This window comes from Peromyscus eremicus, chromosome 10 (assembly GCF_949786415.1).
Source record: "Peromyscus eremicus chromosome 10, PerEre_H2_v1, whole genome shotgun sequence".
In the NCBI taxonomy this organism is placed as follows: Eukaryota; Metazoa; Chordata; class Mammalia; order Rodentia; family Cricetidae; genus Peromyscus; species Peromyscus eremicus.
This window is the reverse complement of record NC_081426.1, coordinates 47,488,792-47,512,129: the sequence shown is the minus strand read 5'-3', so window position 1 is coordinate 47,512,129 and position 23,338 is coordinate 47,488,792. Positions and strand designations below refer to the sequence as shown.

The 23,338-nt window shown below is 41.1% G+C and overlaps 1 protein-coding gene across 1 annotated transcript in view; it reads right to left on the bottom strand.

Moving 5' to 3' along the window:
* Positions 1 to 10,248: 10,248 nt before the first annotated feature.
* Positions 10,249 to 23,338, bottom strand: part of Tbc1d19 (TBC1 domain family member 19) — a 124,798-nt gene continuing 111,708 nt past the window's right edge. Inside the window, exons 19-21 of the mRNA XM_059275878.1 lie at positions 17,967 to 18,082; positions 12,460 to 12,530; positions 10,249 to 10,660 (exon numbers count right to left, since the gene is read on the bottom strand). Of these exons, the coding sequence (XP_059131861.1) occupies positions 10,586 to 10,660; positions 12,460 to 12,530; positions 17,967 to 18,082 (262 nt within the window). The 3' untranslated portion in view covers positions 10,249 to 10,585. The remainder of the gene's footprint in view (positions 10,661 to 12,459; positions 12,531 to 17,966; positions 18,083 to 23,338) is intronic.

Below are 23,338 nucleotides of genomic sequence, written 5' to 3'. Positions count from 1 at the left end.
GTTCATTTTCCCTCAAGAAATAGTTCTGGCTGACAGGACAGGTGTGAAGGATTGTCTCAATGCCAAGGCACCCCAATAGGACACAGTGTAGAGCTGGGGACCTGGAGGAGACAGCAGGGGAAGGACTATGGGTGGGAAAGTGATGGGCATTGAGTCAGTGTGGAGAAAAGTGTCTTCAGTCTCTGTTCCTCTCCTAAAGAAGAACAAGGCTCTGAGGAAGGGCGTGCATGCAGGTACGTAGGTTAGAAAGAGAGGCCATGACCACAGACAAGGCACTGCATCTGCTGGGCACCTCTTCTGGTGTAGGCATGTCTGCCTCTTCCCTTGAGACCAGCCGTGTAGAACCTTTGTGATTGTCTGTGGTTGGGTCATTACAGTCACACAGAGAGCCTGGTAGTCTGTTTGTATTGCAAAGTCCATAGCCTGTTTCCAAATAGTTAAGTCTGGCCCTAGGCCACAATACACGAAGGTGCAGAGACTCCAGAACAGCCAAAACAACTTGAGACCATAACAAAGTCAGAAGGCTAACTCTGCTTGCTATCAAATGTATAGACATGAAGTTTTTCATGTTTTCATGCATATATCATCTTTGTTGTTTCTGGCTTCTGTTTTGATAGTTTCATATGCACTACATATATAGCGTTTGTCCTTTTGCAAGTAGCTCATTTCACTTAGCATAATATTCCCAAGGATTATCCAAGTTTTTACAATATACAGGATTTCCTTCTCTGTGGTACGTTTACACCACATTTTCTTTATCTATTGATTCATCAATGAATCAAGTGTGTTGTTTCCATGCCTTGGCTATTAAAATTAATGCTGTAACAAACACAGGAGTTCAAACAAATCTTTGAGATCATCATTTTAATTTTTCTCCGTAAATACTAAGAAGGATTGTTGGATGTTACTATACTTCTATTTTTAAACTTCTTGAGGCAACGTCAAATTGTTTTCCATTGTGGTGGCATCATTTTATATTCTTAGAAAGTGTGCATAAGAGTTCCAGTCTCTGCTGCATATCCTCACCAACACACACACACACACACACACACACACACACACACACTTCACACTTATTGATGATCTCTTCTCTGTCTCATTTTAGGTTGCTCCTGTGGTCTTCAGAATTCATACTAGTGTTTTCTTCCAACAGGTCTAACCTCTTTTTAAAGCAGCTCCTTGTTCTGCATGTTAGATGTTGCATTTTCTCTAGAACATTGCCTTGGAACTTTCCAAAGTATCATCCATGGGCTGGAGAATTCCTCCGCAGTTAAGAGCACTTGTTGCTCTTACAGAGCACTGGGTTCTGTTCCCAGCGTTCACATGGTGGCTCCCAACCACCTGTAACTCCAGCTCGGAGGGATCTGATTCCCTGCCCTGGCCCTACAGGTATCTGAATGCACTGGATGCATATAAATACATATATACACTCAGAAACACATGGTTAAATTAACAATGTCTCCTAAAACTCCATTTCCTGCAGCCAGCTTCTTCTCTACCTTCTTGCTAAACAGGAAATATTTATAAACACTTCATTTGCCCACTCTGTTATCAGTGTCAACTTCAGTTTATTAATTTTGTTCTTATTGAGTCAAATGTTTCTACTTCTTGATGTCTGGCAATGTTTTAAATGAAGTGTCCAGCGTTGTGAGTTTTACCTCACTGAGTGCTGGATATATTTGTATTCTCGTAAGTAGTCTTGAGTTTTGTTCTAGGATAAGTTACCTAGGAATCATTAATCCCCTTGAGTCTTTTAAATGTTTGCAGGAAGTGATCAGAATAGCACTTGGTCTAGGGTTGAGGCTCCCCCTTAACGGGGCAGCGCCATTCTGAGCGTACTACCTAATGCTCCAGGTATTAGGAAGTTCTTCATTCTGGCTGGCAAGGACAGGCGCTATTCTGGGCCCCACGTGAGCTTGAAGCCTTGTTCCCTCTAATCCTTTTGAGCAGTTCTCTTTTGACCTTGGGTAGTTTTCCTTACACGAGGGGAGCTCTCAGCTGTGGAGCTGAGGGATCTTTGGGATCCTTAGTTTTCTCTCGTGGTGCATTTTCCTCCTTTCTGGTCACTCTGTGTTTTCTTCAAACTCCCGTTGTTCTGTCCTTATTCTACTTGGAGTCTTCTCTCCTTCTCTCAGGGAGATCCCTGACTTCTCCTGGGAGCCCCCTTCTTAGACTGCATAACTGAATCATCCTATAGACAGGAAGTTGGGGCTCACAGATCTTAGTGTTTGGTTTTAACTTGAGAATGGCTGTTTCTTCTGGTAAATCTGCTTCTGCTGCATCCATTATCTTAGACTGCTTGGGGTGCCATAATGAACTATCATAGATTGGGTGGATTAAACAACAGATATTCATTTTTCATAGTTCTGGAGAACAGAACGCCCAGGGTGCCAGCAAGGTAGTATTTATTCTAAGACCTCTTCTGGCTTGTGGGTGGCCACCATCTCACCATGTGTTCAAGTGGCCAGTGTGTGAACACTTAGGGAGAGAACATCAGTCTCTTCCTTTTCTTATAAGGATATTAACTCCACCTTGGGGACCTAATTTTATGCTCTCTTTTGAGCACAATTACCTCCCAAAGTACCCGATTTCTAATCTCATCACATTGGGTTTTGGGGCTCATCATATGATTTTGAGAGAGGCACATTTGGTCTTTAATCCTCATCTTATTCAGAAGTGGGAATCCTCTCAGACTGTGTTTTGAGGAAGCCTCACCTTCAAGATGTGCACTATCAAGGAGCTCAGGCAGTTAATCAGGTAATTTCACTGTAAGAACTCTCCGTCTCTAATGTCCTCGTGTGCAGTGTGAGTTCCCATGAGGGATATATAGTACGGAATAGCTCCAAAATTCATTATGAGAACATTCTAAAGGGCCAAGCATGTTTGATGGAGCCTGCTGTCCTGATGTCACTATTTTTGCATGACTATGTACCTTTTCATTGTAATCCAGTCAATGGGTAGTGTCTCTTCTCCTTCTGATAGCTCAACTCGTGGTGTTAAATGTTTTATATGTTTTATACATCCTTTCATATTCAGAGGACCAATGTTGGAACACAGTCCAAGAATTCTGAATGCTTGTGAGGAATCTCCAAGAAAATAGACAAGAGTCTTGTGACCTCCATTTCTTAAAAACACGGAGTTGTTCTTGAAATGCGTTTTTGTGCCCCTCCCAGGCATAGCGGACAGGAGTGAGGTTACTTCCTATTATCCATTACACCTGGCTATTGTTATGTGTTTATATGGAAAAAACATGCTTTTGACGTGTGCTGCTTGTCTGTCACATGAAGCTTGCCCTTGTGATTGGACACTTTACTCATGTGACTCCTCTTAATTCTGAGTATAAATGGATCCTCTGAATAAAGTTGGCTACTGCATGATACTTTAATCCAACCTCACTTATCGGCTCCATTCTCCCAGGCTCCACTTGGTAAACAGACCGAGTCCTATTTAATTGACATTCATTTGCATATTACATAGGAAGAAGTGAAAGCTTATAAATGTTAGGCAACACATTCAGCAATGGTGGAGGTAGAACTGAAGTCCATTTTTGATAGCCTATAAACAAAAAAAATGGGGAGATATTTGTGCGTCCACGTGAGAATCTGTAACTATAATGTCTGTTTTCTGTGTCTGCAGATCAAGGGTGACTAATATGAAAATTCTATACACATAGGAAATGTTCCCCTCCCTCTCAGCCACCTCCCTCACTTGGACTGGATGTCCTGGTGGTACCTTAGAAGGGAAGGGAGGCCTGAAGATAATCCTGGGAGGTGACTTCATATAACCAAGATTTATACTGGTAAGAAGAATCTGGAATGCCAGGACAAATGCTGTTGCCTTTCTCTAGCTGAGTCCACTGACTTCGTTTCTGGGCTAACGAGCTGGGTTGGCCTTCTGTTGAGGAGTGCGTTAGTTCCTTGTCATTCACAGAGTGTCTTACATTTCTGTACTTGAAGCAGCTTGGCATCATCCAGAGCTGACAAAGCTGGGTGGTGTGTCCCTTCTATCTGTCTCCTCTCTCCTTTCTTCCCTCCCTCTTTCTGCCCTATGTGTTAGTTCATCTCCATGTTGGTGTCAAGCTTTGTGCATTATGTGTGCTGGGAAATTTGTACATTAGAGATAATGCATGCCTTCTAGTCCAAGGGAGCTTTATACTAATTCCATTGATGAAGAAAGAAGCCTGGTAAAGTCTAGCTATGGCTGGCTGCTTCTTGAGAGAGCAAGAGCTACGGACAGGTGCCTCTGCTCTGGCACTGTATTAGTTGGGTGACTTGGCTATTTCCCTTCGTCTGATGAATTCGGTTTTCTTCTTCCTCTTTTGGTTTCCTCCTGCTCATTATTTCTATTTGCTCAAGGCATGGAGAGAGATTATTTGAATTGTTCAGGAAGAACTCTTCTTGGAATTTACTGCAGATTCTAATCCATGGCTGAGAGAGAGAGAGAGAGAGAGAGAGAGAGAGAGAGAGAGAGAGAGAGAGAGAGAGAGCGAGCAAAGGCACAAAGATTTGAAAGAAGCAATATTATCTTTATTTGCAGTTGATATACTATATATGTAGGAAATCCTAGGGAAGCTACAAAAAAAGGATAACAGACGTATTAAGTTTTTCAAGGTCTTTAGGATACAGGGTCAATATAAAATTCAGTTGTACTTCTATATATTAACAACAAACCATTGGAAATTGAAGGTTAAAAATATAATTTACAAGAACATAAATGTGAAATAACTAGGGAGAATTTTAACAAAATATGTGCAAGAACTGTTCACTCAAAACTACATTATATCATTGAGTGAAAATGTAAAAATCCTAAGTAAATGGAGAGATATACTGTGCTCATGGATTGGACAACTCAATATTTATAATATCAATTGTCCCCAAACCTATTTATAGAGCTAATGCTGTCTATTAAAAAAAATCCTTAACAAACTCTTTTGTGGAAAATGAAAATGCTGATTCTAAAAGTTATTTAGAAAAGCACTAGTGAAGTAGCTTGAATCATTTTGACATCCGTTAATAGTTGTACTGTCAATCCCCAGACCTGCTCTAGAACCACAGAAATCAACATTTTGATATCCGTGAACAGTTATACTGTCAATCCCCAGACCTGCTCTAAAACCACAGAAGTCAACATTTTGATATCTGTGAACAGTTATACCATCAATCCCCAGACCTGCTCAAGACCCACAGAAATCAAGATGCTATGTTGTGGTGGTAAGGATGGCACAAACCCACAGGAAATAAAATCATGCTCAGACACCAGCTAGCTTCTCCTGACTCTATGGAGGTCCTGATGCAGAAGGCAAGAGGGGGCTCTGCTAAGTAAATGGTGGGTATCCAAGGTGAAAACATGAACTCAGCCTTAACTTGCCACACACACTAAAAAGAACTTAAAAAAAATGTAGACCTAAATGAATGAGCTAAATTTATAAAGTTTATAGAGGAAAACATGGAGAAAGTACGTGTAACTTTGAGTTAAACAAAGATTTTATAGATAGTACGTAAAAAAAACCTGTAAAAGAAAAAAAAAGCTAAATTTGGTTTCAATAACATTAAAGCTTTTGCTCTTGAAAAAGATAGTTTAATCAGTGCTCTGCATGGGAGGTAACAAATTGTATGCAAATATGAATGACAGCAAATTTTTAAATAAAATTAAAAAGAAAAGGGAATGGTTAAAAAAAATAAGGGATAACCCACAAAATGGGATTTCTAAGCTATATTCACAATCAAGAAGTCTTACAACGTAATAAGAAGGTCATTGATTTTAAATGGACAAAAGATTTGAGTATAAAATAATACTTTATGTATAAACAGCAACTAAGCGTAATAAGATGCTGTTGTATCTAACTAAGGAGATAACAGGAAAAGCATGGCCACCTATTAACAACAAGCAGGACTTGGAGCGACTTGGGTTGTTGTTGGGAATGTAAATGGTGGAATCCCTTCACAAAAGAACCTGGAGACATCTTAGAAAAGTCAACAAGTGCTTACATGTGACCCAGAAATTATACTGCTAGGCAACTGCCTCAGGGAGAGGAAGATGCACATCCATATGAAGATGTGTATTTGGCAATAACCAACAGTGAACTACCAATCCCATGGTATGGATCTCAGCACATTCTGCCAAGTAAAGCAAGGCAGACGCAAGAGGACAGATGTGGAACCTCTGGAGAAGAAACCCTAATCTTTAGGGCTAGCCACAGTTCTATGTTTGAAGTGTGTGGAGGACTGAATAGGAAGGGCACAAAGGGAACCGTTTTGGGTGATGTAAACATTCTGCTACCACAATTGTCGAAAGTGATGACACAGGTACATTTACACATGTCATTTGTACATACACTGAAAGTGAATTCTACTTTACGTATGTACAGCTTTATTGTATACATACTCACTCAAATGAAAAAGTGAGGCAGTAATCTTTGTCCTCTAAAGATATTATGCCCGTTGAAACTTCCTCTGTAGGAAATTAAAGGGGAAACGGTCAAATGATGCTGGGCACGTCATCGCTCTGAACAACGTTCCCCATCACAAGTAAAATGAATACTGAAGAAGATGGCTCACTTACTCACTCGTAAACACTCCTTACGCCTATAATGGGGCAAGGACTATGCTGGGCTCTAGCGATGTAAAGCTAAAATGAGACCATTTCTGCCCTCAAGGAGTTACCCTGTAGCAGAAAAGCGAGACAAGCTAAGACTGGCATGACCCGGGCTTGTTTAGGGTATGAGGAGCAGTCTTCCCGACGATGCAGCACTTGAGGTAGGTTCTGAGGTACAAGTTATAGTTAGGTAAGAAGAGAAGAGAAAGCATTCCAAGTGAGGGAGCTATACGCTAAAAGGCCAAAGGTCAAAGACCCTTGTTAGGCATATCAAGTAGGCACGGAACATAGGCTTTATCCTTGTAAGGCCACAGTTTTTTTTTTGCCTTGACTGAGGGAAGTTTAGAAATTCTATACCAGTTTGAATAGTGTGTAGATAGGGCTTCCTCACCTACTGGATCTCAAACCTGAAAGGAAAACAACCACAGAAGTTAGGATCCTTTCTATTGCAAAGAAAATCCTTTGGCTTATGTACAAAAGGGTCCAGCAGAAGCCTACTGGGGTGTGTTCTGAGGACCCACAAGGACCAAGAGCAGCTTTTCTCTCTCTCTCCATGGGACACCAGGATACCAGGTCTGGAGCATACTCTTTCTTTCTCACATTCAGTTTCCCTGAAGGTTCGATCACAGTCTTCTAACCAAGTGCCACTGGCTTTCACTGGTCATAGACTTTGAGTTGATCCCAGAGCCATCCCATGGCCAGTAGGATGGCACATGTAGCTGCCGGGCCAACCCAGAGAACTTGGGGGTAGGACTCAGTGTCACCTGAAGCACATTGGGAAGAGGCGACCGCAAGTAGAACTCAGAGCCTTTGTGGAAGAAGAGAGACCAGGTATTTGTGTTGAAGAAAATTATATCCCAACCATTTTGGAACAACTAAGGAAATGCAAAAACACGTGGACAATCTCTTCTTGTGACTTGGACAGCTAGGAAGTTAATGACAGTTGCCTTAAGAATACCCACTATGACAAGCACCACATGAATGGATGGACAAAGACACAGAATAATTCTAATGTGTAGGCTCCAGCATATCTTGGCCAACAGAAGAGCCTTTTCTGAGTGGGACCTTGAATACATGGGCTCCTTTTACAGAGATAAAACGAATGGAACAGCCAGACCTGGCCGAAGATCATCCTGCATTTTGCTGAGGCTGTGCACGGGAATGGATCATCACAAGGAAATGGAAAGGCCAGGCTACGAGGAATTACTCCTGCCCTACTAAGGAGTGGGTACTTCATTTTTTAAGCAACAAGGAGACAAACTTTGTAAGCACAGAAATAACTCAAACTGATCAGCATTCAGGAACTACAGAAATAGATGAGAGACTTCTTGAGACAAGAAGGAAGAATTAAGTATGGGGATCAAGCTAAGCTTTGGACTAGAGGGTGGAGAAGGTACAAGCTTATTGGTCTCTCTTCTCCCTGTGGATTGGGAGAAGAGTCCAGGTGGAGCATGAGAAGAGTCCAGGTGGAGCAAGACACACTAGGCAGTTAAGTCAAGGTGGAAATTTCAGTTAGCCAGGAAACTGCAGTATCAAAGCATCCTGATCCAAAGATGCTCAGACAGGCTCTTCCGGACACAAAGCCATGGTGCATGTTTGTGGACTGAGTTCAAAAGAACCAAACACAACTTGCCTGTGAGGCTGCTTCACTGTGTGTCCATGACCATTAGCACCGTACCACTAGTCTCCCAGACCCCTGTGGTCAATGACCGAGCAGAAGGGGAGGGGGTGTCAGTGGTTTGATCAGAGATGGCACAGGAGAATGCCCGCAGAAGGAAGCCAAGTGAGTCAGTATGAAGAGAGAGGCAGTTAGGGATGGAGTGGGCAGACGACCTGATTGCTCTCTTTATAGTGCTTAGCCAGCAGCACCAGCAGCTTAACCAGCAGCTAAGAGCAGCCTGACAGGAGTTTGCCATCATGGCAAAGTGGGAAGTTGCCTACCAGCTTTGGTTTGGGACTAAGATTCAGAGCTACTGGCTAGAGCTAACTGCACTGAATGAAAGCATCAATGTGATGATTCATTTCTCAAGAGACATAATCTCAAGGTGTCATGAAATAAAGAACACGTGCCAATGAAGCTGGACATTCTTCATATGTCACCTTCTAGCAGGTGACCTTAAGCTGTCACATAAAAATTAATAACACCATATTTAATTGGTGTTTCACATTTAAAAAATCACTTTCAGATATATTCTCTCATGTGGTCCTTTACAATCTTGCAAGGCAAACACAGCAGAAATAATAATTTGTTACTGTCTGTCTGATCTCCCTCTCAATTGCCAATAATAGAGATCTAATTATTTAGGAACATGTACTCAGGGCAGAAGTCTCTAATCCAGTGTATCAGACAAACTAACTAATAAGTTTATATTTTTCTTTAAAAAGTTTAAAGATAGGCATGTCAGTATACAGCTACTAATCATCTAAAACACAACTGCTTCCTAATATTTTTGCCACTGTGGCAAAGGGAGAGGACACTATCTCTGAAACCATGCTTGTCCCCTCCATGGAGGTGCATGTGGACATGCACAATGGCAAGGCATATGATATGAATGTGTCACTTTCAACAAAATAACATGGGGGTTTATTAGGAATCAATCACAGAATAAACTGTTTAGTCTTCAGGAAGTCAGCAGGTACCTGATGAAGAAGGGAATTTAGATTTTTCAGTAAATTCCTCATACCTAATTTCACCACACTTGAAGTATTATGTTGAATTTCATACTTTTCCTAATATATGCTGTGACAATAACAATTTTGTAAGATACATTTGGATGAGACTTAATGAAATTTCAGATAAGGAGAGTATCAATCTATTGATTTATTTGAGCTTTATTAGAGTGATCAGCATCTTCAATTTTCATCTAAAATCAGAAGACAATGGTTTTTTTCACATCCTATTATTTCATATACTAAAAAGGTATGTCATTAAAGTAATATAAAACAAAACCTTTTGCTCATAATAAACACTAAAATAAGACCCGATGCCTTGAATAATGGCTTCAGTTCTAGAATGGATGAATACTTGTGGTGCCTCTAAGCTGTTCTGCTCCAGAAGTCAATCTGGAAGGACCGAGCTTCAGCAAAGCCACTGTGGTTTTTAATTCATCCTCCTTGGATTCTCCCAAGGAAACAGACTCTGGCACCATGCCTCAGCAGTCTCAAGGCTTCTACGTAAAAGACAGAAGGTTTCGGGGTGCAAAGGGAGCCCTCTATACGTTTCTGACTTCCAGAGTGAATAATAAACTATTATACGACGGAGGCAGATGGAGTGGAACACACCTGTAATCCCAGCACTTGGCAGATGGAGGCAGGAGGATCTGGAATTCAGTCATCCTCTGCTACACAGTGAATCTGAGGACAGCTTGGGCTATATAAAACTGTCTCAAAAAAACAACAACGAAAAATTATGGGATGGAGATAGCTGTATAACTTTTTCAAATAGAGTTGTTTAATGGAGAAATAAAATGGAAGGGATCTGAAAATCCATCATAAAAGTTGATTAAAAAAAATATCGAAGCACATTTGAATTCCCATTGAAACGCATTATATTTCCAAGCCTTTTCATGTCCTATCCCATCATTGGCTTTAGTGGGGAGCCGTTTGTAAAACAGAACTATGATCTAGGGAGAAGTTTACAAACCGACAAGAAGCTGTGTTACCTCTTGAAGTTTATTACAGTGCCTTGAGTTCTTATTGCATAATATGGTGCGTGCCCGTTACAAGTTAGCGATCTGTGCAGGTAGGATGCTCGGTTCAGCAGAAGAGATGTCTGTTGCTTCTCTCTTGGCCATCATCAGCATGCAAATGCAGTGTTTGGTGTGGAGGGCTATTGTCTCCAAAAGTGAACAACTTCTTAGCGTTAACTGAGGAGGGAACATGATCTTTATTGGCTTATATGCAGAGTTTAATTTTGGTTGTATGCAGAGTTTGCATAGTTCATGATTAGTTCCTAATGAAAAACTAGATGTGGTGTCAGTCACCTCGAAGATCAGGTGACAGTGGCGAACAGAAAAATTTGAAGAAGAGGCATAACTTTTAAAGTAGAAAGGTCAGCCAGAACTGCCTGGAACAAAAAACCAAAAAGGAATTATTAACACCAAAGTCTGTCAAATCAAGCACAACCTAAACACCTGTTCAGTGCAATCTTGGCCGCAATCCCTCTAAGTTCTTCGGCTGGCTCCACTCTCTCCCAGGGCTACAACTTCCTTCTTGGGATCTCTGAACATGTGTAAAATCTGAAGTACTCCTAAGAAAATAACCCAACCTCAGCCTCGCACTCTCTTCGCATCCACAAGGCAGTAGGAGTTTATAGGAGGTCTAGCATTTCAGCTCACTTCTATAAATAAACCTCCATTAGGAAGCGTGACCCATTACTCCAGTGTAGAGTAACTGCGGGGAATCGTGTCGAGATGGAGTTAATATTTAGTCAGTTGCAAGACATATAAACATCCTCTTCCCTCTAAACACAACATGGAGGCAGCTATTTCAAGGACAAGACTTACATCTGTCTGAGAGAACACACACAGTACCACGGCGGGGCACTATTTAACTGAACCACATCTCAGGTCTAAACTCTGTTATTGAAAGAAATCAGCCTTCAAGTTTCTCAGTGGTTACACCACGGAGAATGACACCCCCTCGAACAAGAGTCAGTGGCAAATAGGCCCTCCCCCGGGCTCCTGCCCCAGAGATTAGTGCTGATCTGAGCTTCCTATCGGAGAAGCTGCTTTTTGCAGTGGGCGCCAGTTAATGCAGAGACTCGTAAGTGGTCAAAGTGCTGGTAATAGGTGATTGTCAAGTGCTCCGTTCTCCTCTAAAACTCAGCAACATCGTGGAAGAGGGAAGAAAAAAAAATGTAAGAGGCAGAGGATGGGGTGGGGGGCTGTGAACCTGTGTCGTATGGACAAGACGTGGTCACCGCGCCCATGAACTCACAGTTGTGCTTATCTTCTCAAAGCCTACACCAATTTAAGCCTGTCAAAATTCCATCTGCATGGGGGAGAGGTTCATAAGGTCCTCACTGTCCCAGAGGAGTTCTTGATGGTTAATAGCTGATGGAGGAAGGGGGTCATTTTCTCCAGTGGTGTAACAGCTAATAAGTTGACCATACTTCAGTCAATAACCCTACACCTGAGCTCATGGAAGCAACCCTAATTAAACCCCAGGGGTCACACACATACACAGTGTGGGGAGCAGAGTAAGAAGCATGGGTATTGATTAATGGGAAAAAAGATTTCATCGAGAGAGAGGGATGAGAGAGTGTAAGCAGGGTGGCTGAAATTGACCAAAATTCACTATATAATTACATGAACGTAATTATCAAGGGAAAAAAAAAAGGCACAAACAGAAAAAAAATGGTAGAACACCAGCAAAAATCATGCCTGGGTTTTGAGATGGACAGAAATGAACAGAGATGACATAAAAAAGAAAGAAAGGGAGGAAAGAAGAAAACCAGCTTTAAATAGTTAATTCACCACTGAAAAGAATCCAAAGCTTGTGCCATTAGAACTTCCTTCAAACACACACTATTTAACTCTTTCAACTAGCGGTCCTGTTTGTGACGCATGCGCACAGAAAGTGTACCGTAGGTTTCCATTAAAATCAGTAGGTATTGGGTTTCCCATAATGATTATAATGGTTTCCTGTAATAATCTTGTTTATGACCCTTCATAAGAAGGTTGTTTTCAAGAGATTAGGGAAATCTGAGCACTTAATAATACTTAACTCAGAATTTATAGGTTTTACCCGAGTTACAAAATTCAGCTACAAGAAGTGCGCGTCCTATGCACCAGACACTAGAGTGACAGCCTGGCGGCCGCCCGGGAACTATTTCCATCTCCTCGGAGTGAAACTTATCCTTACTTCAGCTGCAGCCAATGATGTCACCTCCATCAGGTTCACTGCTCTGAAGGCAAACACGGCAGCGGCCAGCACTGGAAAAGAATGCACACTATTTCAACGGCTGGCCTCCTCAGCAGCCCGGACACTCACGCTCCGCCCACAGCCACCATACCATGCACAAGGAGCCGGCAGGGCGGCTGTTCCCCTGCAGGACACCGGCTAGAGAACAGTGCCTGGCCACTTGACCAAGTGAGTCCACAGTTGGGAAAAGGAAAATTGAGTGGCCTTAAAAAGTCATTTGTAAACTATCTCTTTCACACCTGAACTAGCATTGTGTCTAGTCAAAGGCATGACACTCTAATAGTGGTCTTACAAATCACAGTTCATTTTGACACAGATATTTCTAGTTATGAAATTGAGAAGTCTTGGAAAGTTACATGAAGTTAAATTTTAAAAAGTCATGTGTTTGAGGGAGGTGTCCCGATATATCCATGCAAGTGATGAGCTATGAGGAGCAGAGGACCCACATACTAGACAGGCACCGATGGTAAGAAAATAGAATTGCGTAGTACACACCTTTAATCCCAGCACTCGGGAGGCAGAGGCAGGCAGATCTCTGTGAGTTCGAGGCCAGCCTGGTCTACAGAGCGAGATCCAGGAAAGGCGCAAAGCTACACAGAGAAACCCTGTCTCGAAAAACAAAACAAAAGAAAGAAAGAAAAAAAAATAGAATTGCTTGGGGAGAACTCCTGACTACCATTTTCTCCCCATGGCCTGAGGTGGTAGCGCACTCCCTGCCTTTCAAAGCACTGAAGTTGGGGGATACATGGTAATAAGCATTAAACGGGATTTGGGAGACTGGTTCCTGGGTGTACTGCATAGCCAACACAAAGCTTTTTTAATGATTTTACTATGAGAATAAGCATGGCAGTTAATTTTCACACCACGCACTAAGTAGTATCATCAAGTCCATTTTGCTAGTGTAGGAACTGAGGCATGGTGAGTTGGCTGACATTTTTTTTTTTTTTTTTTTTTTTTTGGTTTTTCGAGACAGGGTTTCTCTGTGTAGCTTTGCGCCTTTCCTGGAACTCACTTGGTAGCCCAGGCTGGCCTCGAACTCACAGAGATCCGCCTGGCTCTGCCTCCCGAGTGCTGGGATTAAAGGCGTGCGCCACCACCGCCCGGCGGCTGACATGTTTTTGGTCACACAGGGAGAAATAATAGAGCTGATACTGAAGCCTGGTTCTAAAGCCTGTGCATGTGACCCTTGCACGATTTCCCTATTGAGTTCAAAGGCAAGGAGGAGGACTCAGCCCTGACACCAGAGACTGTGCTCTCCTAGGGAGGGTCAGCTTTGCTGCACCTCACGGACTTCCAGATGTGGCCTGCAAGGTAGGGCTGCAGTGGTCCTGGGCCCTGACAGGAAGGCTGTGCTTGAGGAGTGGATATCCGGCTCTTGCTGTCCAGGCTTCCAAATCACCCCAGGTAGGGAACAGTGCAATCTCAGGGGAGCTCAGGCATTTTGCTTGGAGGTGAGAGATTTGGGGGAGTCTGGGCAAGAGCATTATAAATTAGATAGAAAAGAAGAGCCTGGAAAAAACTAGGGGATAATAAGAAGACAAATTCAAATAAATCATCTGGAACTATTCACCATGAAACAAGGGATATGAGAGATCTGGATCAAAGGATTTTCTCTTAAACTGAAAAGAATTAAAAAGGAATATAAAGTCATGGGACATCATGTTTACAAGAGTATTAAATCCATTTCAGTAGGCCAACAACTGTTTACTGCTTCCCACTATCTGGAATCATATTTTGGACAGTGGAAACGCTTCAGAAGCTAAGAAATATGCTTTCCACTTTCATTCCTGTATATAGTTGAGCAGTTGGCTGAAAGCTTAACAGGATGTCCAAATATTCTGCTGTAGCAGGAAGGAGTCTTAGATGGTGGTCAGCTGTTGTCCAAAGGCAGAGAAGTCCACTGATTGAACTCAGCATCCAAATGTGTGCTCATAGCCTTTATTTATCTTGGTGTCACATCACAGAAGTGCCTTTCTGTTTGCTTCATGTTGAGTTTGTCCAGCCCCTCTGCACAGAACAGGGTAGCTTGCTTTGGAGAGAGGACGCATACTGTGGGATATCCTTAACTGAAATCATGCTGCATATGAAATGTGGAAATTGTGTTCACTTTGGGATTTTTACAACTATTCTCACTATTTTGATCTTAATAAACTATCATGACATTAAGATACTTCTGTTTTAAGCTCTTCTTTAGTGGTCTGTAAGTCATAGTAAAGGACAGATATATTTATGAAAAGATTTCTTAAGATTCTATAATAACATTTGATATAAAAAAGTAGCTCTTAATTACCTTTATCAAAAGTATATGACAGAATTGATGGAAATCCTACCTATTTCTCTGTGGGGAAATAGAAAGAGTAGCTTGGTGAAGTCTAAAATCCAGACATTTGTGAAATGGTGGCAGAAAACCAGACTCTTAGTCTAGAAAATAGAAGAGTCTAGGGAAAGATGGGTGAAACAGAAAAAACATTTCCTTTCACTTTTCACTAGGGTACTCTTGAGGAGGGTGAAGTGAGAAATATTTAGATAGAAAGATAAAGGGGAAAGAAACAGATAAAAACACAGGATACCCTCGGGAGGGCCTGGATCATTATCCACCAGCCCCTTCTGGCTCATCTAAAGGGCCTTTTATAGGAATACCAAAGGGTGGAGTAAAAGACCTCCCCCTAGCACAGCCAAGTGCAGACCCTTCCAATCACCTAGTAACCACACACGGTGGTCAAGCAATCCTCTAATGCAGCCCTGCTAGGTAAAGCCAGCTCAGATCTCACTAGGAAACCTTTGCAGGCCTCTAGAGAAATCTGTGTATCTCTTCATGCAATGATCTATTATTGTGGACTTTCGTCTGAATTCCAAGGTTGAGAGCTCCCAACATTTCAGTTTCATTCGTAGATGGTCTAAAATTCTTCCTTGTGAGTTTTGAGAGCATTCAGGCAGCCGAATGGACGCACTATATGGACCAGTTTCTATCTCTCCGCTAGTCTTTTTTTTTTTTTTTTTTTTTTTTTTTTTTGGTTTTTTGAGACAGGGTTTCTCTGTGTAGTCCTGGATCTCACTCTGTAGACCAGGCTGGCCTCAAACTCACAAAGATCCACCTGACTTTGCCTCCCAAGTGCTGGGATTAAAGGCGTGCGCCACCACCGCCAGGCTCGCCAGGCTCTTTTTAATTAATGCACTGTGCTAACAGACTACCTGGTAAGGAGCAAATCCAGTATTCCACATACTTCTCTCTACCTTTCCCTTCAGCTACAGCAGTGTTGAGGAACAAAATCAGAGAACTTGAATCTGAAAGTTCTCTGAATCAAAGCTTCTTTCACATGAAAACTTCCCCACTTTTCAGGTGACAATTTGGTTCACTCTACAGCTACTCTCTGAGGAAGCACTTCCTCACACTGAGTGTTCACTCTACAGCTACTCTCTGAGGAAGCGCTTCCCCACACTGAGTGTTCACTCTACAGCTACTCTCTGAGGAAGCACTTCCTCACACTGAGTGTTCACTCTACAGCTACTCTCTGAGGAAGCACTTCCTCACACTGAGCCTCCTCCTTTAACGCTCACTCACTGTTTTCTCTGAAATGATATCAAATGTGGAGGAGTATGCGCTTCAAAGTTTCTGGTATACACAAAAAAGAGTAGCTTGGTGAAGTCTAAAATCCAGACATTTGTGAAATGGTGGCAGAAAACCAGACTCTTAGTCTAGAAAATAGAAGAGTCTAGGGAAAGATGGGTGAAACAGAAAAAACATGAAAACACCTTGGTTTAAAAGAGACATATTTGGAGCTGTAGAGATGACTCAATGGTTAGGAGCACTTGCTGCTCCTTCATATGACCTGAGATCAGTTCCTGCACGCAGGCAGAGTGCCTCACAACTGCCTGCGATTCTAGCTCCATGAGATCAGATGCCCTCTTCTGGTGTCTGTGGGTACCTACACACACATGGCAAACACACACACACACACACACACACACACACACACACACACGTCTTTAAAAAGAAAAAAAGAAACATTTTTAATTTTAGCAGTTATGTTATTTATTTTGTGTGTGTTCACATATGTATGTGTGTGGCTGTGAGTGCCACGGTGCACATATGGAAGCCATGTATGTGTGTGGAAGTCAGAAGACAACTTGTGGTTCTCTCCTTCCACCATGTGGGTCTTGGGAATTTAACTCAGGCTGTCAGACTTGGCAGTAGGCATCTTTACCCACTGAGCCATCTCAAAGGCCCTAAAAGGGGCACATGTTAGTAAGCCATATCCGTAAAGAAATGGGGCCTCTGAAAGGGCACGATTACCTAGCACTTCAGTATGGAACAAAAGATAACGACAGTTGGTCAGAAATGTCTGAAAAGCCAGAGGGCGCTCTCTGGCATTCCTGCTTTCCTAGGTAATCTGCCACGGTCTTTTAACTAAGCTGAAGAGGGTAGACTGTTCTTCTCGAACAAGTTGGTATGAGCTTTAAGAAAAATGAGGGAAGGATGCTGGGAGTTGTTAAAGCATCAATCAACGCCAGTCTGACTGCACCCGAGGTGACATCTATCTTCATGTACTTTATAGTTACTCTAATTTCACCTTTCCAAATGTCACCCAAATACTATGGGCTCTGGCATTCAAGAAAATGTTAATATGGTGCCCAGAGAATATTCTTGGCACATTATTTTTCTAACTAAGCCTTATTTATTTCCACAATATCCCAGAGAGGTAATTGTAACGGTAAGGAAGCAAACAAAACATTCCCAGCTTTTCTGTACCCCATGTGTTGTTGCAGAAATATCTGAGTTGTTACTTGAATTTTCTAATAATCCTAGTAATAAAGTAACTGAGTCAACTGTGCACTAGGGTGCAGAACATATAAGGAATATATATACCTGGTATGTTACAATGCGATTTGTGTACATCTGCTGTGTAAACTGCTTAATCATTAACAGTGGATCAATCTATGGCTTCCTTGTGCAAAGGAAGAAATGCCTTTTTAATTTTTTGTTTTAAATGAGAGAATACCTAAAAGAAGAAATTTTGGCACCAGGGTAGAAGCCAGAGACTAATAGCAAAAATGAAAAGGTTTGGAATCCAGGATAAACTGCAGTCCCGAAGAGATGTGCTTTGACATATGCAGAGGGGCTCAGTCTCTGAAAAGGGGTACCGGACAGAATGTTATGAAGCTCACGGGTTAGAGCAGAAAGCAAATGTATCTGCTGCACGAACCTCACAGAGACTAGGAATAGACTGGTGTAGAGCAGTTAGATGGATGTATCAAAAGTGCAGACCTTCAGAACCTGTTTTCTAGGTCTGCCCAATCTATTAAATGTCCACAGTCCTGCTCAACCGATTAAATGTTCAATGATGAATGTAGACCCTTCTCCAATGACATAGGTAAGTGTTAGACAGGAAAGGGGCTTCATGGAGAAACAGCATGGATTTATTCCACAGACAAGCACTTACTCTTACCAGCAAGAATTTCCAGGGAGTTGTATCCTAGGATTCTATCCCACAAAAGCAAGAGTTGATCTGTAGCTAAGTATCCAGAAAAAGCTCGAACCATCCATTTAAATGATATACGAAGTCTGTAGACAAGAAAAATAAGAATTAATTTTGTTGTTAGATCCTTCCCTCAAAAAAGGGGAATATTAGAAGAATCCAACCAATTTTGTCATTATTACAAACCTCTTGAGACTCCTCATTTCCTAAAAGCTGAAAAGGGTCAGTGACAAGAAGGTGGGTCCTCAATTTGATGTTCCTAAACTAAGAGGAAGAACTATGTGTGATGGAGTTCATGTTTATAAACCATCTTACACTGTACCTTCTCGGAGTGCGATCAACAGCTGGATTCTAATGTCTTAATTTTAGGAAAGCCAGGACATTTTGGATTGCTGTTCTAAATACGTTAAAGAACATTCAGTGCTTTTATACTTTCCAGTTTAATAAGTTTTACCCGTACATCTCAGGCAAAATGTTACATGGGGTGGATAAAATAAAGTAAAGCAACAAGTAGAAATCTGGAAGAAAAATGGTTTAAAGTAACAACATACCTTAAAACCCTTTGTTTTAATGAGGAGGTGAAAAAAACCAATTCAACTGAATTCATTTTGCTACAAAAAGTGCAAAGATGTATAAGGTCCCACTTTTATAAGTCATCTACATTATAGTAATAGTTTTTCACTAGAATTAGGAAATAAGCCCTTTGGTTTTTAATGCCCTAAGAAATAAACAAACCTCTCAAATTTCTGTATTATCTATGAGCATCTAAAAATCAAGTGACTGTACCTGAGAGGTCATAGTCAAATTCTTTGTTGAATTATTCTAGATTCTAATATGACCAGTATTGGTCAGTAGTATTTACACATTAAGTCTTTTGATTGGTTTAAAATCAAACAAAAGAAAACTTTGTCCATAAATATTTTAATATTGAAAAATACATCTAAATTATTACATTTAATCATTTTCATTTTATTCAAATTCTCAGTGACTTGGGGAAGGAATAGTGTCTCTTCCCATAGAGATAGCACAGCGATAACTTTAAAAGCATCAAGTTTACTGGGGGATGATTTAGCATAGCAGAATCTTACTCTTGAAAGTATACAGTTCCATGAATTTTATATGAAAGATGACAGGAAGAAAACTGTAGCATTAAATAGTATAATAGTTATTTGAAAAAGATGAAACATAATGATAAAACCTCCAAGTCACTGAGTAGGTCTGATAGCAGACTGAAATGACCAAGGAAAGAGCCAATGGATCTGACCATATGTATCAATAGAAATATGATCTAACGAAGTCTCTAGTCCAAATCACAGACAAAATGAATGGAAAACCAAATAACAAAAGTTAAAACAGACACATAAACAAAAAGCACATATAGAGCTTCAAGCATCTTGGTGGCGGGGGCCAGGGGGATTGAAAGTATTGACGTGGCATCATGGTAACCCAGGAGAGGAGAGTAAGTGTGGTGCTCAAAACACATCTGGAGGATGGAAGCTAACCAAAAAGTCCCACAATATGACAACAGCTGTAAAGTCCTAAGATGATCAACAGAATCCAGAATTACAGAAATCTAAGTCTAGACACATTGCAATCAGGTTGCTGAAAGGTGAAGACATGAGTCTTGCTAGCAACCACAGACAAGAAGGATTAAAATGATCCTTCCTGAAGTGTTCAGGAGCATTTCAAGCTTAGAATTTGTTTAAAAGCGGAATATGCTGTGAAACAGGAGGCACCTACCAAAGATCATTCATCAACAGCACAAACAAACAAGGAATGGTGTGGATAAACTGGGGTAAAAAGTGCTCAGTTTTAACAGTAGGCACAAGATTTCAATCACACAATATCAATTATGTTAATAATAAGTGGCATAAACATACCAGTTAGAAGACAGGTTACTATGTAGGAAGACTGAACTATATTTTGACAAGAAACCCACTTGAAAATTAAAAGCACTGATAATTGATAAATTAAAAATAGAAAACACCATACAATTTGTAATCAAGAGAAAGCTGTCATAGCTGTACTAGTATCCAGTACAGCAGATTTATGGTCAACAATTAAGGACAATAATTAGACCGTCTCCTTAAAACAGAGATTCAAATTATATATAACAATGAAGGAAGAAGACACCCACAATTGTTTATAGAGACTAATATTGCTCAATAAATATGAAAAGAAAACTGACAAAGAGTTGAATAAAAGTAGAAAGAAGGCTTTCCAATACGAGTTGATTTATTGACATTTACAGACCTCTGCCAAATATTCATGCAACATAAATCCTTCGTGTGTGTGTGTGTGTGTGTGTGAGTGTGAGTGTGTGTGTGTGTGAGTGTGTGTGTGTGTGTGTGTGTGAGTGTAGTGGGTAGCCATTCCAGCTTTGATCTGGAAGTTCCAACCCCCATTGAGACTTCGGCAACTGTCACGCCTACAAGGCGGGGCCAAGGGAGGCGCCTGGGGACCCGAGATCTGGATCGGCGGGCACTCTCTCGGTTCCGGGACCCTGGATGGTGGAGGTGGGCCAAGCAGAGCTCCAGAGAACACCACTGGACTGCGATACACCTTCCCCAGACCCCGCGACCTACCTATCCCTTCATTTGTAAGTTACGCCATTAAATAAATCTCCTTTTAACTACGTGGAGTGGCCTTAATATTTACACCAATATGTGAGTGTGTGTGTGTGTGTGTGTGTGTGTGTGTGTGTGAGAGAGAGAGAGAGAGAGAGAGAGAGAGAGAGAGAGAGAGAGAGAGAGAGAGAGAGAGAGAGTTACAGAACAACTTCTAGGAGCCGGTCTTGTCTTCCAATTTCTTCTGAGGCAGGGTCTCTGACTGTCTCTCAATCTGTGCTGTGTACTCCAGCTCAGAAGCTGGTCTGCGGGTTTCTGGTACAGCCTTCATTTCTGCCTCCCGTGTTTCCACAGTAGCGCTGGGACTGCAGGTGTAAGCTACCACAGTCAGCTTTTTATATTGGTCCTGGGGATGGGAAGCTGGGCTGTCAGGCTTGTACATCAGATGTTTTTACACACAGAGCCATTTCCTTGGCCCAAGAACATAAATTCTTTTCAGGTGGATATGCAACATTTGTCTAGATAGATTATATTTGAGTAAAAAACAAATCTGAAATAATTAAAAGCATTGAAATCATATGAAATGTGACGTCTAACAACAACAGAATGAAAAGAGAAGGCAATAATAGAAAAATATCTAACCTTTCCAATATTTGGAAAGCAATATCACATTAAAAAATTATGGGATGGGGATTGAGGCAGCATTTCTCTACATAGCTCTGGCTGTCCTGGAACTCATTATGTAAACTAGGTTGGCCTTGAATGCATAGAAATCTGCCTGCCTCTGTCTCCCAAGTACTAGGATTAAAGGTATGTGCCACCATACCCAGCTCAAATTTGAATTTTTTAATAAAATGTTTTTCATACTATATATTTTGATCATATTTTCCCCCTCCCTATCCACATAACTCCCTGCTCTTTTGCTGTCTTAAAAATCCCATCAAACCCCAAACCAAACCAAACCAACAACAAAAATCACAAAACAACAACAAAAACCCATAGAGTCTGTTTTGGGTTGGTCAACTACTTCTGGTCACGAAGCTTGTCTTGAAGTGTGGTTGATATACCCAGTGTCGTTCCACTGAAGAAAACTGATGATTTTCTCTCTCAGCAGGTATCAACTATAAATAGCTTCTTGGTTAGGGGTGGGACTTGGGGCCCAGTTCATCTTCTCTTGTGCATGTTGTCACAGGCTCTGTGAGTTCATTTGTGTGTCAGCCTTGGAGGATCTGGAAGACACTGTTTCCTTGGAGTCATGTACCAACTCTGGCTATTATATTCTTTCCACCTCCTTTATACATAGATCCCTGAACCTTGATGGAAGGGGCATTGGGATTGATGAAGACATCCCATGAGGGCTGAGTGCTCCAAAGTCTCTCATTCTCAGGACATTGTTCAAGTGTGGGTCTCTGTGTTAACTGCTATTTACTGTAAGAAGAAGCTTCTCTGATTAGAGATGAGGGATGCACTGATTTATGGGGATATCAATATATCATTATATCATGTCATTAATCGGCTATATTCATTTAGTAGAATAATAGTAAATTTTCTCTAGGGACCATTACCTGTCTAGTTCTTGGACTTGTTAGCAGTTAGTTAGTTCTATCTCTGGTTCCTGGACTTGTTAGCAGTTTCAAGTATGGATTGTATCTCATGGAGTAGGCCTTAAGTCCAGTCAAAACTGGGTCAGTTACTCCCATAACATTTGTACCACTCCTGTACCCATGGGTATACCTTGCAGGCAGGCTGCTATTGTAGCTCTCAGGGTTCATAGCTGGGTAATACTGGTGATTATTTGTGTATAGTACCATGTAGCAATATGACTGCTACGTCAGCAAGGGTGAAGCTTCTAATGGGAGCATGAGCTCAGTTTCTCCATAAACATCACAGTTTTTAATATAACTGATGGACAAATAGGAAGTCACAAAAGAAATTAAACATTTTTAATTGAATGAAAATGAGATGATAACATATCAAACTTGACTAGGTGGAGGTAAAAGTGACTTTGAGAGAAATCGATAACATTAATGATTGTATCAAAGAAGGAAAGAAAGGTACCTTAAGTAAGAGCAAAATAAACCCAAAGTAAGTATAAAGGAAAAAAGATATAAATGGAAGAGCAGAAATGAGTGTAACTGAAACTGTAAAAGAAGAGAAAACTCAACAGAACATAGAACTCATTCTTTCAAAGATGGCTAAAGTTAATAAATCTCTAATAAATCAAGAAAAAGAGGCAGGGCAGGCCCTCTCAACCTGATGACCTGAGCCCTAGCCCAGGACCAACTCCAACAAGAGAAGAGACTCATGCAAACTGTCCTCTGCTCTCCACACACATGCTTTTGTGTGTGTGTGTGTGTGTGTGTGTGTGTGTGTGTGTGTGTGTACACTAAATAATAATAAGTAAAAAACAAAAACACAACAGCAGTAGTTCTCACTTATGAAAGCCTTTTAAAAATTGATTTCTACCATCTCTGTTTTTTATACTTCCTCCTGTTGAAGAATTTTAAGTCACCCAAATCTAAATGTTCTTTGTAGTGATTTAAAATGTGCAAGTAGACTAGAAAAACCATCAACACTTTATTTTCTAGCAATGAACTAAACATCTTCAACCCAACAAAAGCCTAGTTATAGCCAACTGCTAGTTTCACAACAGCAAACAGAGGTCAGTGAACTTTTGCACTCAATATAAACGATTTTTGCCACATTCCTGTTTTATAGTCTCATTTAAGAACAGAATATTTTTCAAAGGAGGCCCCAAAAGAAAGAGTATCAATT